Source organism: Bufo gargarizans, chromosome 6, assembly GCF_014858855.1.
Source record: "Bufo gargarizans isolate SCDJY-AF-19 chromosome 6, ASM1485885v1, whole genome shotgun sequence".
NCBI lineage: Eukaryota > Metazoa > Chordata > Amphibia > Anura > Bufonidae > Bufo > Bufo gargarizans.
Genome location: NC_058085.1, coordinates 137960038 through 137978467, shown reverse-complemented (window position 1 = coordinate 137978467; position 18430 = coordinate 137960038). Strand labels below are relative to the sequence as shown.

Below are 18430 nucleotides of genomic sequence, written 5' to 3'. Positions count from 1 at the left end.
CTCTGGATTTTCTGAAAAGAAATATACAAAACAGTATACAGTGACGTAAGAGATGTTCTTTGAAACATGGTGCTCAGAGCGACGTTTTGTTTGCATTACAAATATTTATCTCATTTTAATGAAGGTAAAATGTTCTTCTACATGGGGAGGATAGGTGGTGACGCCAAAATAAATCTTAATTTGAATGTCTGATTCTTCCATGAATAGTCTTGGTTGGTCCAAACAGCGTGTTAGGACTCTTTTACACATGTCAAGCATCAGTTCTGGCAAAGCACTAGTTCAGGAAGGAACATTCCTATGAAGACTTTTAGGCAATGCGAAGGCGCCACATATCACCTGAGGGATGTGTGCAGTACCCCAGGGGGTATGTATTGTAATGTAATGTACACACAGTATGACCAGTATGGTTGGTAGAGACAGGGTTAAACATCCTGTTACACACTTCCCTGGAGGGGCAGGAATGTGCTGGTTCTACAGATCTCTGCAAGAGTTACTACTTCTGCTACAGCAGGAGAGAGAGAAATAAAGAATAATTTTGAATCTGCATGGCCAAGCATAAGAGTCAACTAGGTAACCTGCGACTATAGAAAACTAGACTTTGCTGCTTGTGAAGGGATTACAGTTAAGACACCCTTCACATTTAACCACATCCTGGCCAGATGTGCCTGTATCCTGCAGTGGACACTACAGCCATAACTGTCACAGTTACCAGCCCAAGATTTTAGTGAAAGACTTTAGCTGGATAGCATACTATGAGTGCCATTATTTGCCACTTTGCCAGCCTCTATACCTCGCAATCTAGGGAAATAATTTGTGGCCAGATTGTTGTTGGAGCTACTATGACCCCTATTTTGGACTATAATAAAGAGAGACATTTATTCTTCTATCTCTGGCCTGGTTTTCTGACTCATATCATACGCTGGGCACCCCAACTACCATCAGGCAGGTACTGCACACAAGCAAAGAAATGATATGGGGATGAACAATTGCAGTAATGATCACTCATCTCCATGCATCAGCAATAATTACTGCATGTACATTCAACTAATGAGGGGGCAATGACCGGGAATGAATGTTCTCATTACTGTTCACTGCCAGTTCGGTTTGTCCTTGTCAAAGAGCCCTTAATTTAGTGAGGGTCCAACATCCTACATAGGTATTAGATTCCTGGAGATCCTGATGCCTACTGCCTCAATATCAGATCAGTGGGGGTATGACCCCCTGGACCCCGCTGATCAGCTGTTAGAAGAAGCACCACGGCCTCTTCCTAGACCATGTGACGTCATCGTACATTGGTCACATGACCTAGTTGCAGCTCAGTGTCACGGACGTACCGAGACATACGGACGTCCTGGGGACAGTGAGTGGCAGGAGAACTGAGACTGGCAATGCGAGGTTTGATCTGACAGGTTTTCCTTGTGGATCAATAGGCGTCTGTGTTGTTTCTTGTAATGGCCACTCCCCTTGCCTCCAGGTGTTGCTAATTTGGTCATTTAACCTTCCTTATTTATAGTTGCTTCTCCCACAATGCTGTGCGATTTATAACTTCTGTTGGACCTGTGGCGCTTCCATAGCCCTTTTGAAGTTAAGTCTTTCCTTTCCCTTTTGTATTTTGTTTGGGTTCTGTGTGTTGCAATTCCTTATTGTTTGTATTAGACCTGTGGGAGACTCTTGTTCGTCCTTCCTTTTGAAAGAACAGGTAGTCTGGTCCCTGCCATTAGTACCAGGGTCCTATACGGCTATATAGGGCTCTAGATATTCCTGCATATGAACACACCTACCTATGGGGTCGGTTCATACTGATAGTCAGTCAGGATTTTGGTTAGGGTTTTACTAGGAGGTGTCCATCTTCTTTCCCTAGTTCTAAGGCCTGATTCCCTGTCCCCCCCCCCCCCTTCCCTCCTATGCTCGGTGTGGTGTTTACCTCCCACACTGAAGTGTGACATTCAGCCCCATTCACGTTAATGGGAAAGGCCTGCAATATCAAGCACAGCTGATATACTGTGTATGGCACTGTGCTTGAACAGCTGAAGGGAGCTGACTGTGCTAACCAGAGCTCCGGTGAGCGTGGAAGCTCCCTGAAACAGCTGATCGGCAGGGATGCCGGGAATCAGACCTCCACTGATATGATAATGATGACCTATCCTGAGGATAGGTCATCACTATCCGTTCCTGGATAACTCCTTAAATGTTGGCAGACCCCAATAATTTCAGCAGGACTGGCTGATATTCATATGCCTGATCGTTTTGCTCTCTTGGGAGAGAAATCGCCAGCAGAAGTGTCTGGCAGTAGCTTACTCCCCTCTCCTCACGCACAACACATTTATCTCAGGTTAGGGGAGAGCCGAGAGGAATAGCTGTCAGCCAAGCAAGTATTTCCCTACAGCTAGATGCAACATCTACAGGTTGCCCTATGTTGACATCTTCCCTCTATGACATTTTGGGCACTTATGGAAGGGTTGTCCCATCAGGTTATCTCAACTCTTTAGAACAAACTTACGAGTCATGTATATTCCGAAATCAAAAATGCATAATAACTTTTCCAATGATTAGTGAAAACAAAAAATAGTGAAAAAGTTAGTTATTGATTGCGTTTTTCAGCAAATGGAACTACAATTTTTTTATTTATTCTGTGATGGTAAAAAAAAACTCCAACATGATAATGAATACAAGCAGAGATATAGAAAAATACAGGTTTAAAACACCAAGACTTTGGCCTATTAGAAGGCCAACTACGATGTACAAAAGCTACAAAAATAACTTAATTAAGTCTTCCTAAAGCCTTTTTACACAGGGGAGGATGAGGGCAATTATCGGGAATAAGTGTTAACTTATTCTTGCTAATTGTCCTGTGTAAATGGTACCGCAGTTCACCAGATGAATGAGCAAAAGCTTGGCCATCGATAAATCCCATCTTTTATGCAGCATATAAAAGTATTGCTTGCCCTGCTCAATCAGGTATAAATTGCTGGTAAACAATGAATGTATGTGGGCGATTGATCACAGTAGTAATTGTTCATCCCTGTCCAGAGGGGAAGATTGCTGCATGTAAATGCAGCTCTTCCCCTCAGATCAGAGATCAGGCAATTATCGGGAATGGACAGTTTGCCCAGTGTAAATGGGTCTTTAGTAACGGGAGCCTTTAGCCAACTCTATAAAACAGTGAACAGCCACACGAGGACTGGGGCTTAGCTCAACTGGAGAGCCATGGCACATGGCTTACAGAATCTTAGAGCCGCCATGAAATCAAACACAGTGTTAGGGCTCCTGCAAAAAGCAGAACTGTATGCATGGACCCAGGGGCAGATTTGGCAAAGGCGGGGCCCCTGTCACACAGATAAGCTTTGACCTGTTGCACTGCCAAGCTCTACTCCATCACACTGCAAATATGGTGACCCCTCATATGTCCGTGATGCACTGTATGTGTCCCTCACACAGCATAATGCCCCCTTATGCAATATGGTGGCCCTTATGTGACCCAAAACAATATGGGGCCCCCAACACAATATAGTGCTCTTTAAGTGTCTCCAAAAGAAATACTTTCCTAGCCACATGATAGCTAGGCAAAGCAGGAGTGATGACATCACTTTATCGCGTCTGCCGCCACTACACCTGATCGCAGGGTGAATGGTAGAGCAGGGAGCTAACGGCTCACTGCTTCATCATTGTATTCAACTGTATCTGCATCCTGAGGACAGCTGAAAGTGGTGCCTCTGCTGGGGGAACCAGGCTTCCGGGGGCAGGTGATCTCTGGGGCCCCATGCAATTGCGTTGTCTGTGTAGCGGCCAAATCTACCTCTGCATACAGCTTGTACTGTGGTGCACAGATATCTTATGACTCCCTAGTGCAGGGATGGGCAAACTGCGGCTCTCCAGCTGTTGTAAAACTACAACTCCCAGTATGCCCAGTCTGCCTACAGCTATCAGCCTACAGCAGGGCATGATGGGATTTGTAGTTTTACAACAGCTGGAGAGCCGTAGTTTGCCCATCCCTGCCCTAGTGCAAAGCTTCACATTTCCATTGAGTGCTGTAAGTGCAAAGAAATGTGTCCTTAGGACTTCACACAAGGACGTATTGCACTGTCATGCAAGGTCCAAGTTGTACAGGTCATAATACTTCACCCACACAGTATGTCTACGGACCATACTATACCTTCTATGCCTTTGATGCATACTGAGGGTTTTTTTTCAATGTGTTCTTTTGCAGGCCAAGAATTCTTTTACACGGGCAGATAAATTGCCTAATCAATGATACAGCTCATACAGTACATGACTGCACACATGGGTTAATACAAGTCACCTTCTGCCATTTCATGAAAGCGCCTTCATGTAAGTCACATATATATTAGATTTAGTGGTGAACTCTACATTCGGTTTATTTAGGGCTGTATTACACCAACAGATCATTGGTCACATGGCCTATTACACACCAACTATTGGTCTGATTGGACAGATAATCTGTTGGTGTAATACGGCCTTTACAGCGAATAAGACACTTTACTTTCTCAATCTCTATATTAAAAGACAAGACAATGGCACAGGAGGTGTCAGATTAAACAATGGCGGGAACAACCACCCAGAAGCTAAGACGTGTCAGCGATGGAATGAGTAACCGCGGACGGCTTTGTGTTGTTTATCTGGGCGTTTAGTATTTAAGGAAGATTAGACAACGCATACGGATCCCGACAGGTTCTTATATAAAGTTTTACAGGGTTTGTAAGTCACCAACTCCAGTGTTTGCAGGAGATAAATGAGGCAATAAACAGAACCTTTGGATCTCTTTGTAGGAGTTGAGCAAGTCTTTTATGACAAGAATGTAATAAAATTGTCGGAGAGAATTTCAGAAAGCCACTGAACAGTAAAGCTGGTTGATACTGTATGAGGGGACCATGACCCGAGTATAGGTAATACCGATATTTGGTCACATCACGGTTCACATTGTTGTTCAATGTAGCAAGATCTGGACAATCAGATACATGTATGTGATGTATGAGTGAAGAAAGCATGCTTACCAACTCTGCAGTTGGTAAATTGGGGACAAATAGACCTCACCCCAAGGAATGACCCCAAACCATGCTGAACCACATGTTTATAGGTGGGGATTACACAACCCATTTATGGCCCTGGAAAGCCAGAATTTTCAAGGACTATGGGCTCTTTCACACGAGTGTGTCCCTTGCGAGAATCACGCTTCGTGTGAGAGAGAGTGATCGTGCGTTCTGGACTTAGGAAGCGCATGGCATTATCGTGATTGATAATACTGTGTGCCTCTGCGTGATCTTTCTGTAACAGAATCATACTGACAGCTTTATGTCAGTATTATTCTGTTACAAAAAGCATGCAGCGTGATTCCTGCAAGGGACGCGCTCGTGTGAAAGAGACGAAATTGGGGACAGTGTCTGCAAATTCAGGATTGTTTGCAACTATACGAAATACTGACCTGCCCATCTGCTGTCCACCATCAAACTTAGGCTTTCTACTGGACCACCATGAGAAGAACTCACTACCTGAACAGGTATTATGCCATCTCTTTATGATTGGTAGGGGTTACTTTTGGGACCCCCCAACAGTTCTGAGAATTAAGGGGCTGCAGTGCTGATTCAGCACCTTGGTCGCTTCACAGTCTTTGGCTACTTTCAAACTATCATTTTTTGCGGATCCGTCATAGATCTGCAAAAACGCTTCCATTAAAATAATACAACCGCATGCATCCGTTATGAACGGATCCGTTTGTATTATGTCTTCTATAGCCATGACGGATCCGTCTTGAACACTATTGAAATTCAATGGGGGACGGTTCCATTTTCTATTGTGTCATATTGTGTCAGAGAAAACTGATCCATCCCCATTGACTTACATTGTGTGCCAGGATGGATCCGTTTGGCTCTGCTTCATCAGGCGGACAGCAAAAAGCTGCAGGCAGCGTTTTGGTGTTCACCTCCAGAGCGGAATGGTGACTGATCGATGGCAAACTGAAGCATTCTGAGCAGATCCTTTTCCATTCAGAATGCATTAGGGCAAAACTGATCTGTTTTGGACCGCTTGTGAGAGCCCTGAACGGATCTCACAAACTGAAAGCCAAAACGCGGGTGTGAAAGTAGCAGCACACCAGCCACCTGACTGCACAGGGCACTGCAGCCAGCCCCACTGACTCAAATGTAGCTGTGCTGCAGTTCTGCTGCGCAGCAGGTGGCTGGGGTGCCACTACGCAGGGAAAGACTGTGAAGCAACCAAAGTGCTGAATCAGCACTGCAGCCCCTTCGTTGTCAAGATCCACGGTGGTCCCAGAGGTTGATGGCATATCCTGCCAAAATGCCAGTTTATGAGAGGAAACACATTTATAGCCTATCCTCAGCACATTACTGTAGCGTCGACCGCTTCTAATCAAGGCTTTTTGGGGTTAGAAACTTTGTGGGGATATTCAGTGGATGCTAGCATGCAACTAACACGTCTTTGAAAGGACGTTGTTGAGATGTTTAACGGTAACGTATCCTGATGAGAGAGGTTTTGTATGAGGTAGTCCAAAATTCAAGAGCGCCACTCTTGTTCATGGCTGTGTCTGGTATTACAGCTCAGCCCTAGTCACCTGAAGAAGACGATTTGCAATACACCAGGCATAGACTAGGGCCATAGGTGGCATTTGTGCCAAAAAAGACCTTCATGCTTACAACTCCTTCATGCTTACACTGTCCAACACAATCACACAGGAAAGTGCATTGTGTCTTCAAGAAAAGCAACTCAATATTTCAAAAGTTCCAGCTCACAAGTATCTAAAAAGTCCTTGCGAACAAAGGATCAGGCTAATGATTTCCAAATCCTACCTATAGATTTAACACTGCCCCCCTGCATGAGTGTGTCGTTACCATTCATACACTTTGGACTCGAGAGGGAGGTCAATCAAACATGTCACTGACATTAGTCAACTCTAAAAAAAAAAAAGCTGCCGCTCTTTACAAGCAAACATTACAGTTTCTATCGTTTAAAAAAAAAAAAAAGATTTCCGACGTCTCGTGGAGGAGTCGCTTACCCTTTTAAATCAGAAAGAATAAACAAAAAGTTAAGGAAAAAGAAGTGGACATTTTGCAGTGACAATATAGGGATTGTGTTCTTGCATCGTCATTTCCTATCCGGTTCCTGAGCTCCCAGACGTTAAATCACAAGAAAATGCCACTTGGCGTACACCTATGACTCAGTGCCAAGAGAGAGCAGGGGCAGAACGGGGCGGACCGGCTGAATGAGGAGGAGGACCGAGTCCTGCAGATCATCACTAAAAATAAGACCAAAACATGGAGAATATATTAGGGTTTTCTATGGAGATTTACAGGTTTACTCCGCTGTATTATAGGGAGGCTGGAAAGCAAGCAGCTATACTAAATGACATTTGCATGAGGAATGAGGTGTGTTAATCTAATAAGTGGGCTGCAGAGAGGGAGAAAAATGCAGTCAGGGCACAATTCTGCAATGCGTCTGCAGGCCATCACATTCCCCACCTTACAGATCCTATACATTTCCTGTTTTACATAGTTTAACCCATTAGATGGTCACGTTTACTTCAAGTTACGCCTCCTCCTCACAGGGGTCTTTTTCAGATCCTCCGTGCAATCATACAGAGGCGTAAGTTAAATCTTGTACAGAAGTAGATGATGGCCAACTCTCTTCTTCTTCCTCCAATCCATTGCTGTCTGGATGGAACATGGACCAGTGCACCTGAGAACGGTCTCTTGCCAGCTTGTTCTGTTCACATAGTTTAGCTTTCTGCATGTAGTCCTCCAGTGGTGAACTACTCTGCTGCCCATCACGACACATGACTACTGAAGGACAAGTGATTACAGGGTAGCCTCTTATCAGCCCTGAGCCTATAATGTATGTTATTTCAATAGAGCAGGGTATAATGTATGGCGCCGCTTATTTTGTGAAAAAGTGGTATCATCATGCACCTGATGACCTATACGCTGCAAATACCTTTTGTGACCAAATCTGCGACAAAAGTACGCCAAAAAGTGGCGTACTTCCCAAATTTAATGACCCCCTAGGTGTCCATGTCGCCATAATACTCTGTTGGGCAGAACGTAACAGTTGAAGTATTTCTTCTCTGTTATGAATCATTTGAAGCTGAGCTACTTACCAATTATTTTATCCATGTTTTTCATGGGAAAAATGTCTTCTACATAATAACAACTGTAGAACATCTGTCACATCTGTATAACAGACTGTCAGTAGAGTAGATGTCCATGTATATAGCAGCAAACCATATGTCCTTTTTACATTCTAATCTTGTAATAAAATGGTAAATGTGCATTTATTCTACCGATTTTTAACTTAAAGGGGATCGCCGCACATTTTCCCTAACAAGCACTTTTTACTTACCTGTTGTGGAGAGATATTCTACATAGTAATTACCCTCCCTCGCTCCACTGACTTCGTTGTCTCCCCTGCGCTCGCACACACTGCGGGATCTTCCACCAGGGTCTCCATCAGGTGCGGCAGCTTCTTTTCCTGTTCAGCTGCGTTATAGTCAATGCAGTTGAACAGTAAAAAAAGGTGGAAACATTCATCAGTGGAGCAAAGGAGGGTAATTGCTACAGTGCCTTGAAAAAAGTATTCATACCCCTTGAACTTTTCCAAAATTTTTCATGTTACACCAACAAACAAATTAATTTTATTGGGATTTTATGTGACACACTAATACAAAGTAGTAAGTATGCGTGAAGTGAAAGGAAAATGATACATGGTTTTAAAAATTTTATTTAATCAAAAATTTTGAAAAGTGTGGTGTGCATTTGTATTCAGCCCCCTGTACTCTGATACCCCTAAATAAAATCTAGTGTGACCAATTACTTCAGAAGTCACCTAATTAGTAACTATTATTCTTAGGCCTCATGCACACGACCGTTGTGTGCATCCGTGGCCGTTGTGCAGTTTTCCGTTTTTTTCGCGGACCCATTGACTTTCAATGGGTCCGTGGAAAAATCGGAAAATGCACCGTTTTGCAGCCGAGACCGTGATCCGTGTTTCCTGTCCGTCAAAAAAATATGACCTGTCCTATTTTTTTGTCGGACAACGGTTCACGGACCCATTCAAGTCAATGGGTCCGTGAAAGAACACGGATGCACACAAGATTGGCATCCGTGCCCGTGATCCGTGGCCGTAGTTTACTTTCATACAGACGGATCCGAAGATCCGTCTGCATAAAAGCTTCGTGAAAACTCAGATCCGACAGTATATTCTAACACAGAGGCGTTCCCATGGTGATGGGGACGCTTCAGGTTAGAATATACTGAAAAACTGTGTACATGACTGCCCCCTGCTGCCTGGCAGGTGCTGCCAGGCAGCAGGGGGCAGACCCCCCCCCCTGTAGTTAACTCATTGGTGGCCAGTGGGCCCCCCTCCCTCCCCTGTAGTTAACTCATTGGTGGCCAGTGGGCCCCCCCTCCCTCCCCTGTAGATAACTCGTTGGTGGCCAGTGGGCCCTCTCCCCTCCCTCCCCCTCCTAATTAAAATCGCCCCCCCCCCCTATCATTGGTGGCAGTGGTGAGTACCGATCGGAGTCCCAGTGTAATCGCTGGGGCTCCGATCGGTAACCATGGCAACCGGGACTCTACTGCAGTCCCGGTTGCCATGGTAGCCTAGCAAGTATGTAGAAGCTTCATACTTACCTGCGAGCAGCGATGTCTGTGACCGGCCGGGAGCTCCTCCTACTGGTAAGTGACAGGTCTGTGCTATAGGCAATGCGCCGCACAGACATTTCACTTACCAGTAGGAGGAGCTCCCGTCCGGTCACAGACATCGCAGCTCTTCAGGTAAGTATGAAGCTTCTACAAATTGCTAAGCTACCATGGCAACCGGGACTGCAGTAGCGTCTCGGTTGCCATGGTTACCGATCGGAGCCCCAGCAATTACACTGGGACTCCGATCGGTACTCTCCACTGCCACCAATGATAGGGGGGGGGGCTATTTTAATTAGGAGGGGGAGGGAGGGGAGAGGGCCTACTGGCCACCAACGAGTTAACTACAGGGGAGGGAGGGGGGGCCCACTGGACACCAATGATTTAACTACAGGGGAGGGAGGGGGGGCCCACTGGACGCCAATGAGTTAACTACAGGGGAGGGAGTGGGGGCCCACTGGACACCAATGAGTTAACTACAGGGGAGGGCGGCCGCACTGGCCACCAATGAGTTAAAAACAGGGGGAGGGGGGGGTCTGTACACAGTTTTTCAGTATATTCTAACCTGAAGCGTCCCCATCACCATGGGAACGCCTCTGTGTTAGAATATACTGTCGTATCTGAGTTTCACGATGTAGCTCATATCCGACAGTATATTCTAACATAGAGGCGTTCCCATGGTGATGGGGACGCTTCAAGTTAAAATATACCATCGGATTGGAGAAAACTCCAATCCGATGGTATAAAACAACTCCAGACTTTACATTGAAAGTCAATGGGGACAGATCCGTTTGAAATGGCAGCATATTGTGTCAACGTCAAACGGATCCGTCCCCATTGACTTGCATTGTAATTCAGGACGGATCCGTTTGGCTCCGCACGGCCAGGCGGACACCAAAACGACTTTTTTTTCATGTCCGTGGATCCTCCAAAAATCAAGGAAGACCCACGGACGAAAAAACGGTCACAGATCACGGACCTACGGACCCCGTTTTTGCGGGCCGTGAAAAAATACTGTCGTGTGCATGAGGCCTTAGTATAACTAGAGCTGTTCTGTGAAGGCCTCAGAGGTTTGTTAGTGAACACTGGTGATCAAACAGCATTATGAAAACCAAGAAACACACCAGACAGGTCAGGGATAAAGTTGCGGAGAAGTATAAAGCAGGATTAGGTTATAGAAAAGTATCCCAAGCTCTGAACATCTCATGAAGCACTGTTCAATCCATCATCCTTCCAAATTGGAAGAAGTGTGGCACAAATTAAAACCTACCAAGATGGCCGTCCACCTAAACTGACAGTCCAGGCAAGGAGATCACTAATTAAAGTAGCAGCCCATGGTCACTCTGGATGCCCACGGTCACTCTGGAGGAGCTGCAGAGATCTGCAGCTCAGATGGGAGAATCTGTCCACAGGATAACTATTAGTGGTGTACTCCACAAATCTGACCTTTATGGAAGAGTGTCAAGAAGAAAGCCATTTTTCAAAGCAAGCCTTATTTGCAGTTGCCACAAGCCATGTAGGGGACACAGCAAACATGTGGAAGACGGTGCTCTGGTCGGATGAGACCAAAGTTGAACTTTTTGGCCTAAATGCAAAATGCTATGTTATGGCTGAAACTGCGCATCACCCCGAGCCCATCATCCCCACCGTGAAACATGGTGGTGGCAGCATCATGCTGTGAGGATGCTTTTCTTCAGCAGGGACAGGGATGCTGGTCAAAGTTGATAAAAAGATGTATAGAGCTAAATACAGGACAATCCTGAAGGAAAACATGGTAGAGGCTGCAAAAGACTTGAGACTGGGGCAGAGGTTCATCTTCCAGCAGGACAACGACCCTAAACATAGAGCCAGATACAATGGAATGGTTTAGATCAAAGCATATTCACGTGTTAGAATGTCCCAGTCAAAGTCTAGACCTAAATCCTATTGAAAAATCTGTGGCAAAACTTCAACATTTCTGTTCATAGACGCTCTCCATCCAATCTGACTGATCTTGAGCTATTTTGCAAAGAAAAATAGGCAAAAATTTTAGCCTCTAGATGTGCAAAGCTGGTAGAGACGTACCCCAAAAGACTTGTAGCTGTAATTACAGCGAATGGTGGTCCTATAAAGTATTGACTCAGGGGGGCTGAATACAAATGCCCACAACACATTCCAGATTTTTTTTTTATTAAAAATTTTGAAAACCATGTATCGTTTTCTTTTCACTTCGCACATACTTGCTACTTTGTGTTAGTCTATCACATAAAATCCCAATAAAATACATTCTTTGGTGGGTGTAACCTGAAAAAAATGTGGAAAAGGTCAAGGGTGTTTTTACAATTGCCAAATCGCAGCATAGCCAAAAACCGCATGCTGGTTTTGCTGGACAGCCAATGACCAAAAAAGAGATTGGGCAATTTCAGATGATCGTGTCCATTGGCGGAAACACACTCAGTGTGGGAGCATGATTTCCTGGACTAGACACTTTTCCTGTGACAGAACCCCACAGCATCACAATGCTGTGTGTCTCTGCCTGACATCCAGTGTAATGATTTGTATTCACATAATGCCATTAGTACAAATCATTGCAGCCGATGTCAGGCAGAGACACGCAGCATTATAAATTATTATAATGCTGTGCAGTCCTGTCACAGGCGCAGAGTTCACATGAGTGGAATGGGGGAAACTACATGTCTCGACAGATTTACCATTATTTGCTCAAAGGGGTTGTCCATCTCTTTACAAATGATACCCTATTTCTAGAATAGGACATCATGATTTATCGGTAGAGGTCGGACACCCCACACCCAAGCGGATCAGCTATTCTACAGTAGCTCCGACACTCCATGCCAGTACTACACAGCTTTAGGCTACTTTCACACTTGCGTTCAGAGCGTATCCGTCTAGTGTCTGCTCATATAATGCAGACGATGGATCCGTTCAGAACGGATCCGTCTGCATTATATTTTAGAAAAAAATTCTAAGTGTGAAAGTTGCTCAGACGGATCCGTCTGCATTATATTTTAGAAAAAAATTCTAAGTGTGAAAGTTGCTCAGACGGATCCGTCCAGACTTTACATTGAAAGTCAATGGGGGACGGATCCGTTTGAAATTGAGCCATATTGTGTCAACTTCGGATCCGTCCCCATTGACTTACATTGTAAGTCTGGACGGATCCGTTTGCCTTGAGGCTTGTGAGAGCCTTCAAACGGAACTCGCAAGCGGAGCCCCAAACGCTAGTGTGAAAGTAGCCTTATTCATTGTGCAGTGACATAGCTGGCCATTGACGCGTAGCTCCCGTTCACGTCAATGGGAGCAGAGCTGCAGTAACAAGCTTCGTCCACTGAACATCGAACGGAGCTAAGTAGTTCTGGCGCTGGAAACTACTGCAGAGCAGCTGATCGGTGGGGGTGCAGGGTGTCGGACCTCTACTGATCAGACCGTGATGGCCTATTCTTAGGATAGGCCATGACTTGTAAAGGGTTGTACAAGCCTTTTAAGGCTACTTTCACACTTGTGGCAGAGGATTCCGTTGCGGGAACTGCCTGCCGGATCCGTCAAAACTTATACAAACTGATGGCATTTGTCAGACGGATCAGGATCCTGCTCCGTCTGACAAATGCATTGAAATGGCGGATCCGTCTCTCCGGTGTCATCCGGAAAAACAGATCGGGCATTTATTTATTTTTTATTTTTTACGCATGCTCAGACCGCAAAATGCTTAGACCGCAAAAACACTCGGATCTGGTATTCCGGCAAGTGTTCCGGAATTTTGGACGGAGATAAAACCGTAGCATGCTGCGGTATTATCTCTGTCCTGAAAAGGCAAAAAGACTGAACTGACGACATCCTGAACGGATTGCTCTCCATTCAGAATGCATTAGGGTACTTTCACACTACCGGCATGACGGATCCGACAGGCTGTTCACCCTGTCGGATCCGTCCTGCCGCTATTTCGCTGTGCCGCCGGACCCCCGCTCCGTCCCCATTGACTATAATGGGACGGGGCGGAGCTTTGGCGCAGCACGACAGTTCGCGGTGAGAGGCCCCCCGGACGAAAAAGTCGGACATGCAGTACTTTTACTCCGGCAGCCTTTCGCCATGCTGAGCCAGAGCTCCGCCCCCGCCCCCATCATAGTCAATGGGGATGGAGCGGCAGTCCGGCGGCACGGCGAAATAGCGGCAGGACGGATCCGACAGGGTGAACAGCCTGTCAGATCCGTCCTGCCGCAAGTGTGAAAATAACCTTAGGATAAAACTGATCAGTTATTTTCTGGTATTGAGCCCCTAGGATGGAACTCTGTGCCGGAAAAGAAAAACGCTAGTGTGAAAGTAGCCTAACAAAATTGGAGTAAATTACAACAGAAATCTGCACCAGGTACTTGCTAGCATTGATTTACTACCGCACAAACCCCCAGAGAGCATGCGCTTCTTAATAACGTTGGTACATCTTACCCCAGTTAAAACTGGTGTATGGAGTATTAAATAAATTCCTCCATGGTGTTTGTCATGCCATAGTAAACATTGGGAACAGTGGATTCATTTGGTGGAGAAATGCTGTAGGTGTGCCTAATAATGGCAAGTGTAAAATTCTGAATCTATGTATTACTGTATATCTTCATTATTTTTCAGTTTTTGTAGTGGAAACCATCAACAAGCTGCTGTTTACTGATGTTCACAACCCCTGTTATATATTAGATGGTCCTCCAGTTCCAGGAGATAGAAAAGAAGCAGTTTTCGGCTTTAGCTACAAGAGGGGAACCTGATTACAACGCCCGGTCTATTAACTAAACATGACTTTTAGACATTTAATAGGGTCCTGTCAAACACGGATATATGGGTGTACGATGAAGGGAAAATATACAAATCAGGTGGAAATGGCAGAGCAGTTATGGCTTTAGTGGAAACACGGTGCGACCATTGGATGAAGTCACAGCTTGCAACATCCTTGACATTTCCGTCTCATAAAACCTATATCCCTCAAAGCCACCATAGATATTTTTACCATTGCTGGAGCTACTGAAGAGATAAATATGATGATGATGCACAAAGGATAAAAAAAATACTGTACATTCCATCTACTACTGAAAGGGACAAATTCCACAATGTGAAATAAGGGCATAGGACGTTTCTGGAAGTAGGTGTACTTACCTGAGTTTCAGGTTATCCATGAATTCTGGTAACGTGACAGAGTCCATAAGAACAAAGTCTGCCTTGCCATACTGCAAGCCTTCTTGTACCGCCATGATGGGCTACCACCACCGATTCCGTCTGACACAATTGCAAGATTAAAAACGATATCCAAAAGCTCAGTGCACAACGACACAAATGTAGAAAATTACACAATATACGACACTGGTGCACCCTGCCTGCAGGAGCACAGACTATCTCCGTCACACCCTGACTGTATGCGATTCCTGGTCATCCCAGGTGTGTGATCTGCAAGTGCCCAAAGCCTCTGGGATGTAGATGTCTCTTAGCAGGTGATAGCTCTCTCAAGAGGAATTAAAGCTTCTTGGAAGTATGACGAAATGTCCTCAAGTAAAAGGATCTCAGAGGAATTTCTAGAGGATGGAAGTTTTTAGAGGATCACACGAGTAGTACAGATGGGATGTCTCCTTCATGAAAATAAAGGTCTCAATGCAAGAAATGATGGTAGTGCCGCAAGTTTCAGTGCAGGTAGAGTCCCTCAAGAAGGGCACTGTCAGTTCAGGAAGAAGTAAGCAGTCTGGGTAAACTGCTGCTCAAACTTCTCTCCATCCATAAAGAGACCAGGAAGAGTGTGTGGGAGAGGTGAGAGGAGGAGAGAGGGGAGAGGTGGGGAATAGGGAGGCTGAGAGGTAAGAGAAGCAGGGAGGGGAAAGGGAAGGAGAGGCCGGCTGAGTAAGTGGAAAGGTGAGGCATAGGGGAGGGCAGAGATGTGAGAGGAGGGGATGAGGGTGGGATGGATGACAGAGGCTACTGAGATAGAAGGGGGAGGTGAGGGGAGGAAGTGAGGGAGGGCTGGAAAGCTTGGAAGGTTGAGAAGGAAGGAAAGGAACAGGCAAAGTGTTCGGTGAAGGTTCTTGGAGATAAAAGTTAGGAGGACTAGCACGGTGCAGTAGGGCGTGTATGAGAACAACCTTTGTATAGATGTGAAGATAGTAACAGGTGAGCACAGGTCCTAAAGAGGGACTGACTGCAGGAGGGGTCAGATGCAATGGCGGGGTGCTCTACGTCACGTTATATTACATAGACAGCTGCGGGTGTACTGGAAAAAAATGTTGGCGTTTTTTACCACAGTCACACATTTCACATAAGAGACACATTTATCTTACATGTTTCACAGCGACGCCAATAACCGCATCACAAAACCGTGACAGATCGCCATATGTCTGATGACAGCGGACGGTAAAACTATAAGCTTCTCCTCAGATAGAAAGATGTTACCATGTCTGTCACACCTAACAACTATTGCTCTAGCGTCACTCAGGCACATCAAGAGGATGTTGCTGTAGGACTACAAGCCTCAGCATGGATTTATTATGCTTTCAGGACACCGAGGTTCTGTATTTAGCATCTAAAGTGATAGCAGTCGATAAAAAAAAAAAAAACATGAGAGCTGGAAGGTGATTGATTATTATTTTTGCTCCTCTTTTCATTTTCAAAAGTTTTGATAAATCTTTCCCAATGGAAATGAATGATCAGTAGGATGCATTTGGATCCACTGTGGGAGAGATGTATCACTGATGTTTCCTACACCTGTCTTGATCTCATGTGAACTGGAGTGAGATGCACCTAATTTATTAAGAGGCACCTCTGGTACTCCGTGCGCTACAAATTCAAATCTATGCCAGATAGGGGCTGGTGTAGGCTTGTGCTAATTATAGTAAATCCGGGGGAACACAGGGGCATCGCCCCTTCCAAGCCCTCCCCTTTTCTTACTACTTTAGGCTACTTTCACACTCTCGTTTGGTGCGGATCTGTCATGGATCTGCACAAACGCATCCGTTCAGATAATACAACCGCATCCATCCATTCAGAACGGATCCGTTTGTATTATCTGTAACACAGCCAAAACAGATCCGTCTTAAACACTATTGAAAGTCAATAGAGGACGGATACGTTTTCTATTGTGTCAGTGAAAACGGATCCATCCCCATTGACTTACATTGTGTGTCAGGACGGATCCGTTTGGCTCAGTTTCGTCAGACGGACACCGAAACGCTGCAAGCAGCGTTTTGGTGTTCGCTTCCAAAGCGGAATGGAGACGGAACAGAGGCAAACTAATGCATTCTGAGCAGATCCAAATCAATTCAGAATGCATTAAGGGCAAAACTGATCCGTTTTGGACCACTTGTGAGAGCCCTGAACGGATCTCACAAACGGAAACCAAAACGCCAGTGTGAAAGTAGCCTTAGAAATGTGGCAAGAAGCTCAAAAAGTTGCACATGCCAGCCACCTCTCCATACACTGCAGCCGGCAAAATGGCCCCCGGTCTTGAGATAGGTGGGACCCACATCTATTGCACTTTTATGGCATATCTTATGTGTAGCTGCACTTCCTTCTGGCTGATGAATGGGGGGGGCTGACTTAACCCTTCCTCCACCACCTGTCCTGTAGTCATCTGTTGATGTAATATTAAGTTTCCATAATTTTCATTGTGTATCTTGTAACATTGTTTTTAGGTATGTGAATGAAGGCAATCAATGGCATGAATCTGTAAACATTCAAAAGCACGCAACGTAACAAGACGACAACAATGGAGGATCATGATATGCACTGTACAGGAATTTGCAAATACAATCCTCGTAAAGTAGGAAGGAAATTGTGCAATATCTGTATAGCTGTTATATGCCATTTATATCACATCTGTGCTCTTGTCCGGCCGCAATGCACAAGCACAGTCCGTGGGGCAGCCGCAGCAGATCGCGGACCCATTCACTTGAATGGGTCCGCGATCCGGCCGTTATGCAAAAAGATAGGACATGTTCTATCTTTTTGCAGAACGGAAGTATGGGACGAAACCCCATGGAACCACTCCGTAGTGCTACCGTAGGGTTCTGTTCCGCACCATTCCGCATCTCCGCATTTGCGGACCCATTCAAGTGAATGGGTCAGCATCCGTGATGCGGAATGCCCACGGAACGGCACCCGTGTATTGCGGATCCGCAAATGCGGTTCACACGCCTGTGTGAAAGAGGCCTAAGTCTGCTATCACTCACCTGACTCAAAGAGGAACTGTCACCATTTTGAAGAATGTTGACTGTCTACACCAGCTAAATCCTGCTGGTCCCCTGAGTAAGGCAGCTTTTATGGCACCCAGAAATTGACAGTGCCTATATGCAAATATGAAATGCCATGACAAGGAGGTGGGACCACTTTGCTTCTCTAAAGCCTACAACCAGTGACCCTGCTGCCTCTATACTGCCATGACCAACTTCACCCGCACCTACTGTGTCCTTCTCCCATACCATGTAGATTGTAAGCCCTCATGGGCAGGGCCCGCTCTCCTTCTGTACCAGTCTGTAACTCGTCTTGTTTATGCTTCGTGCAGTTGTCTGTATTATGTATGTATACCTCTTCTCATATGTACAGCGCTATGGAATGAATGGCGCTTTAATAATAATAAATAATAATAATAATGAAGGCAGATCTATGCTCCCACTCTGAGGTTGTCCAACCATCGTGGATAGTGTCACAGTGGCCTTCTCTATTCCAGAACACAGAGGCTCATCACTAAGCCAATGCAGGCACTTACCTTCAGGCCGAATGCACATGGCCGTGTTTCGCGGGCTGGATTC

At 45.5% G+C, this 18430-nt stretch overlaps 1 protein-coding gene across 1 annotated transcript in view; it reads right to left on the bottom strand.

Moving 5' to 3' along the window:
* The window catches only part of MYO1D (myosin ID), a 97899-nt gene extending 82401 nt beyond the window's left edge, over nt 1-15498 (bottom strand). Inside the window, exon 1 of the mRNA XM_044297365.1 lies at nt 14799-15498. Coding sequence (XP_044153300.1) covers nt 14799-14893 — 95 coding nt within the window. The 5' untranslated portion in view covers nt 14894-15498. The remainder of the gene's footprint in view (nt 1-14798) is intronic.
* Nucleotides 15499-18430: the final 2932 nt, after the last annotated feature.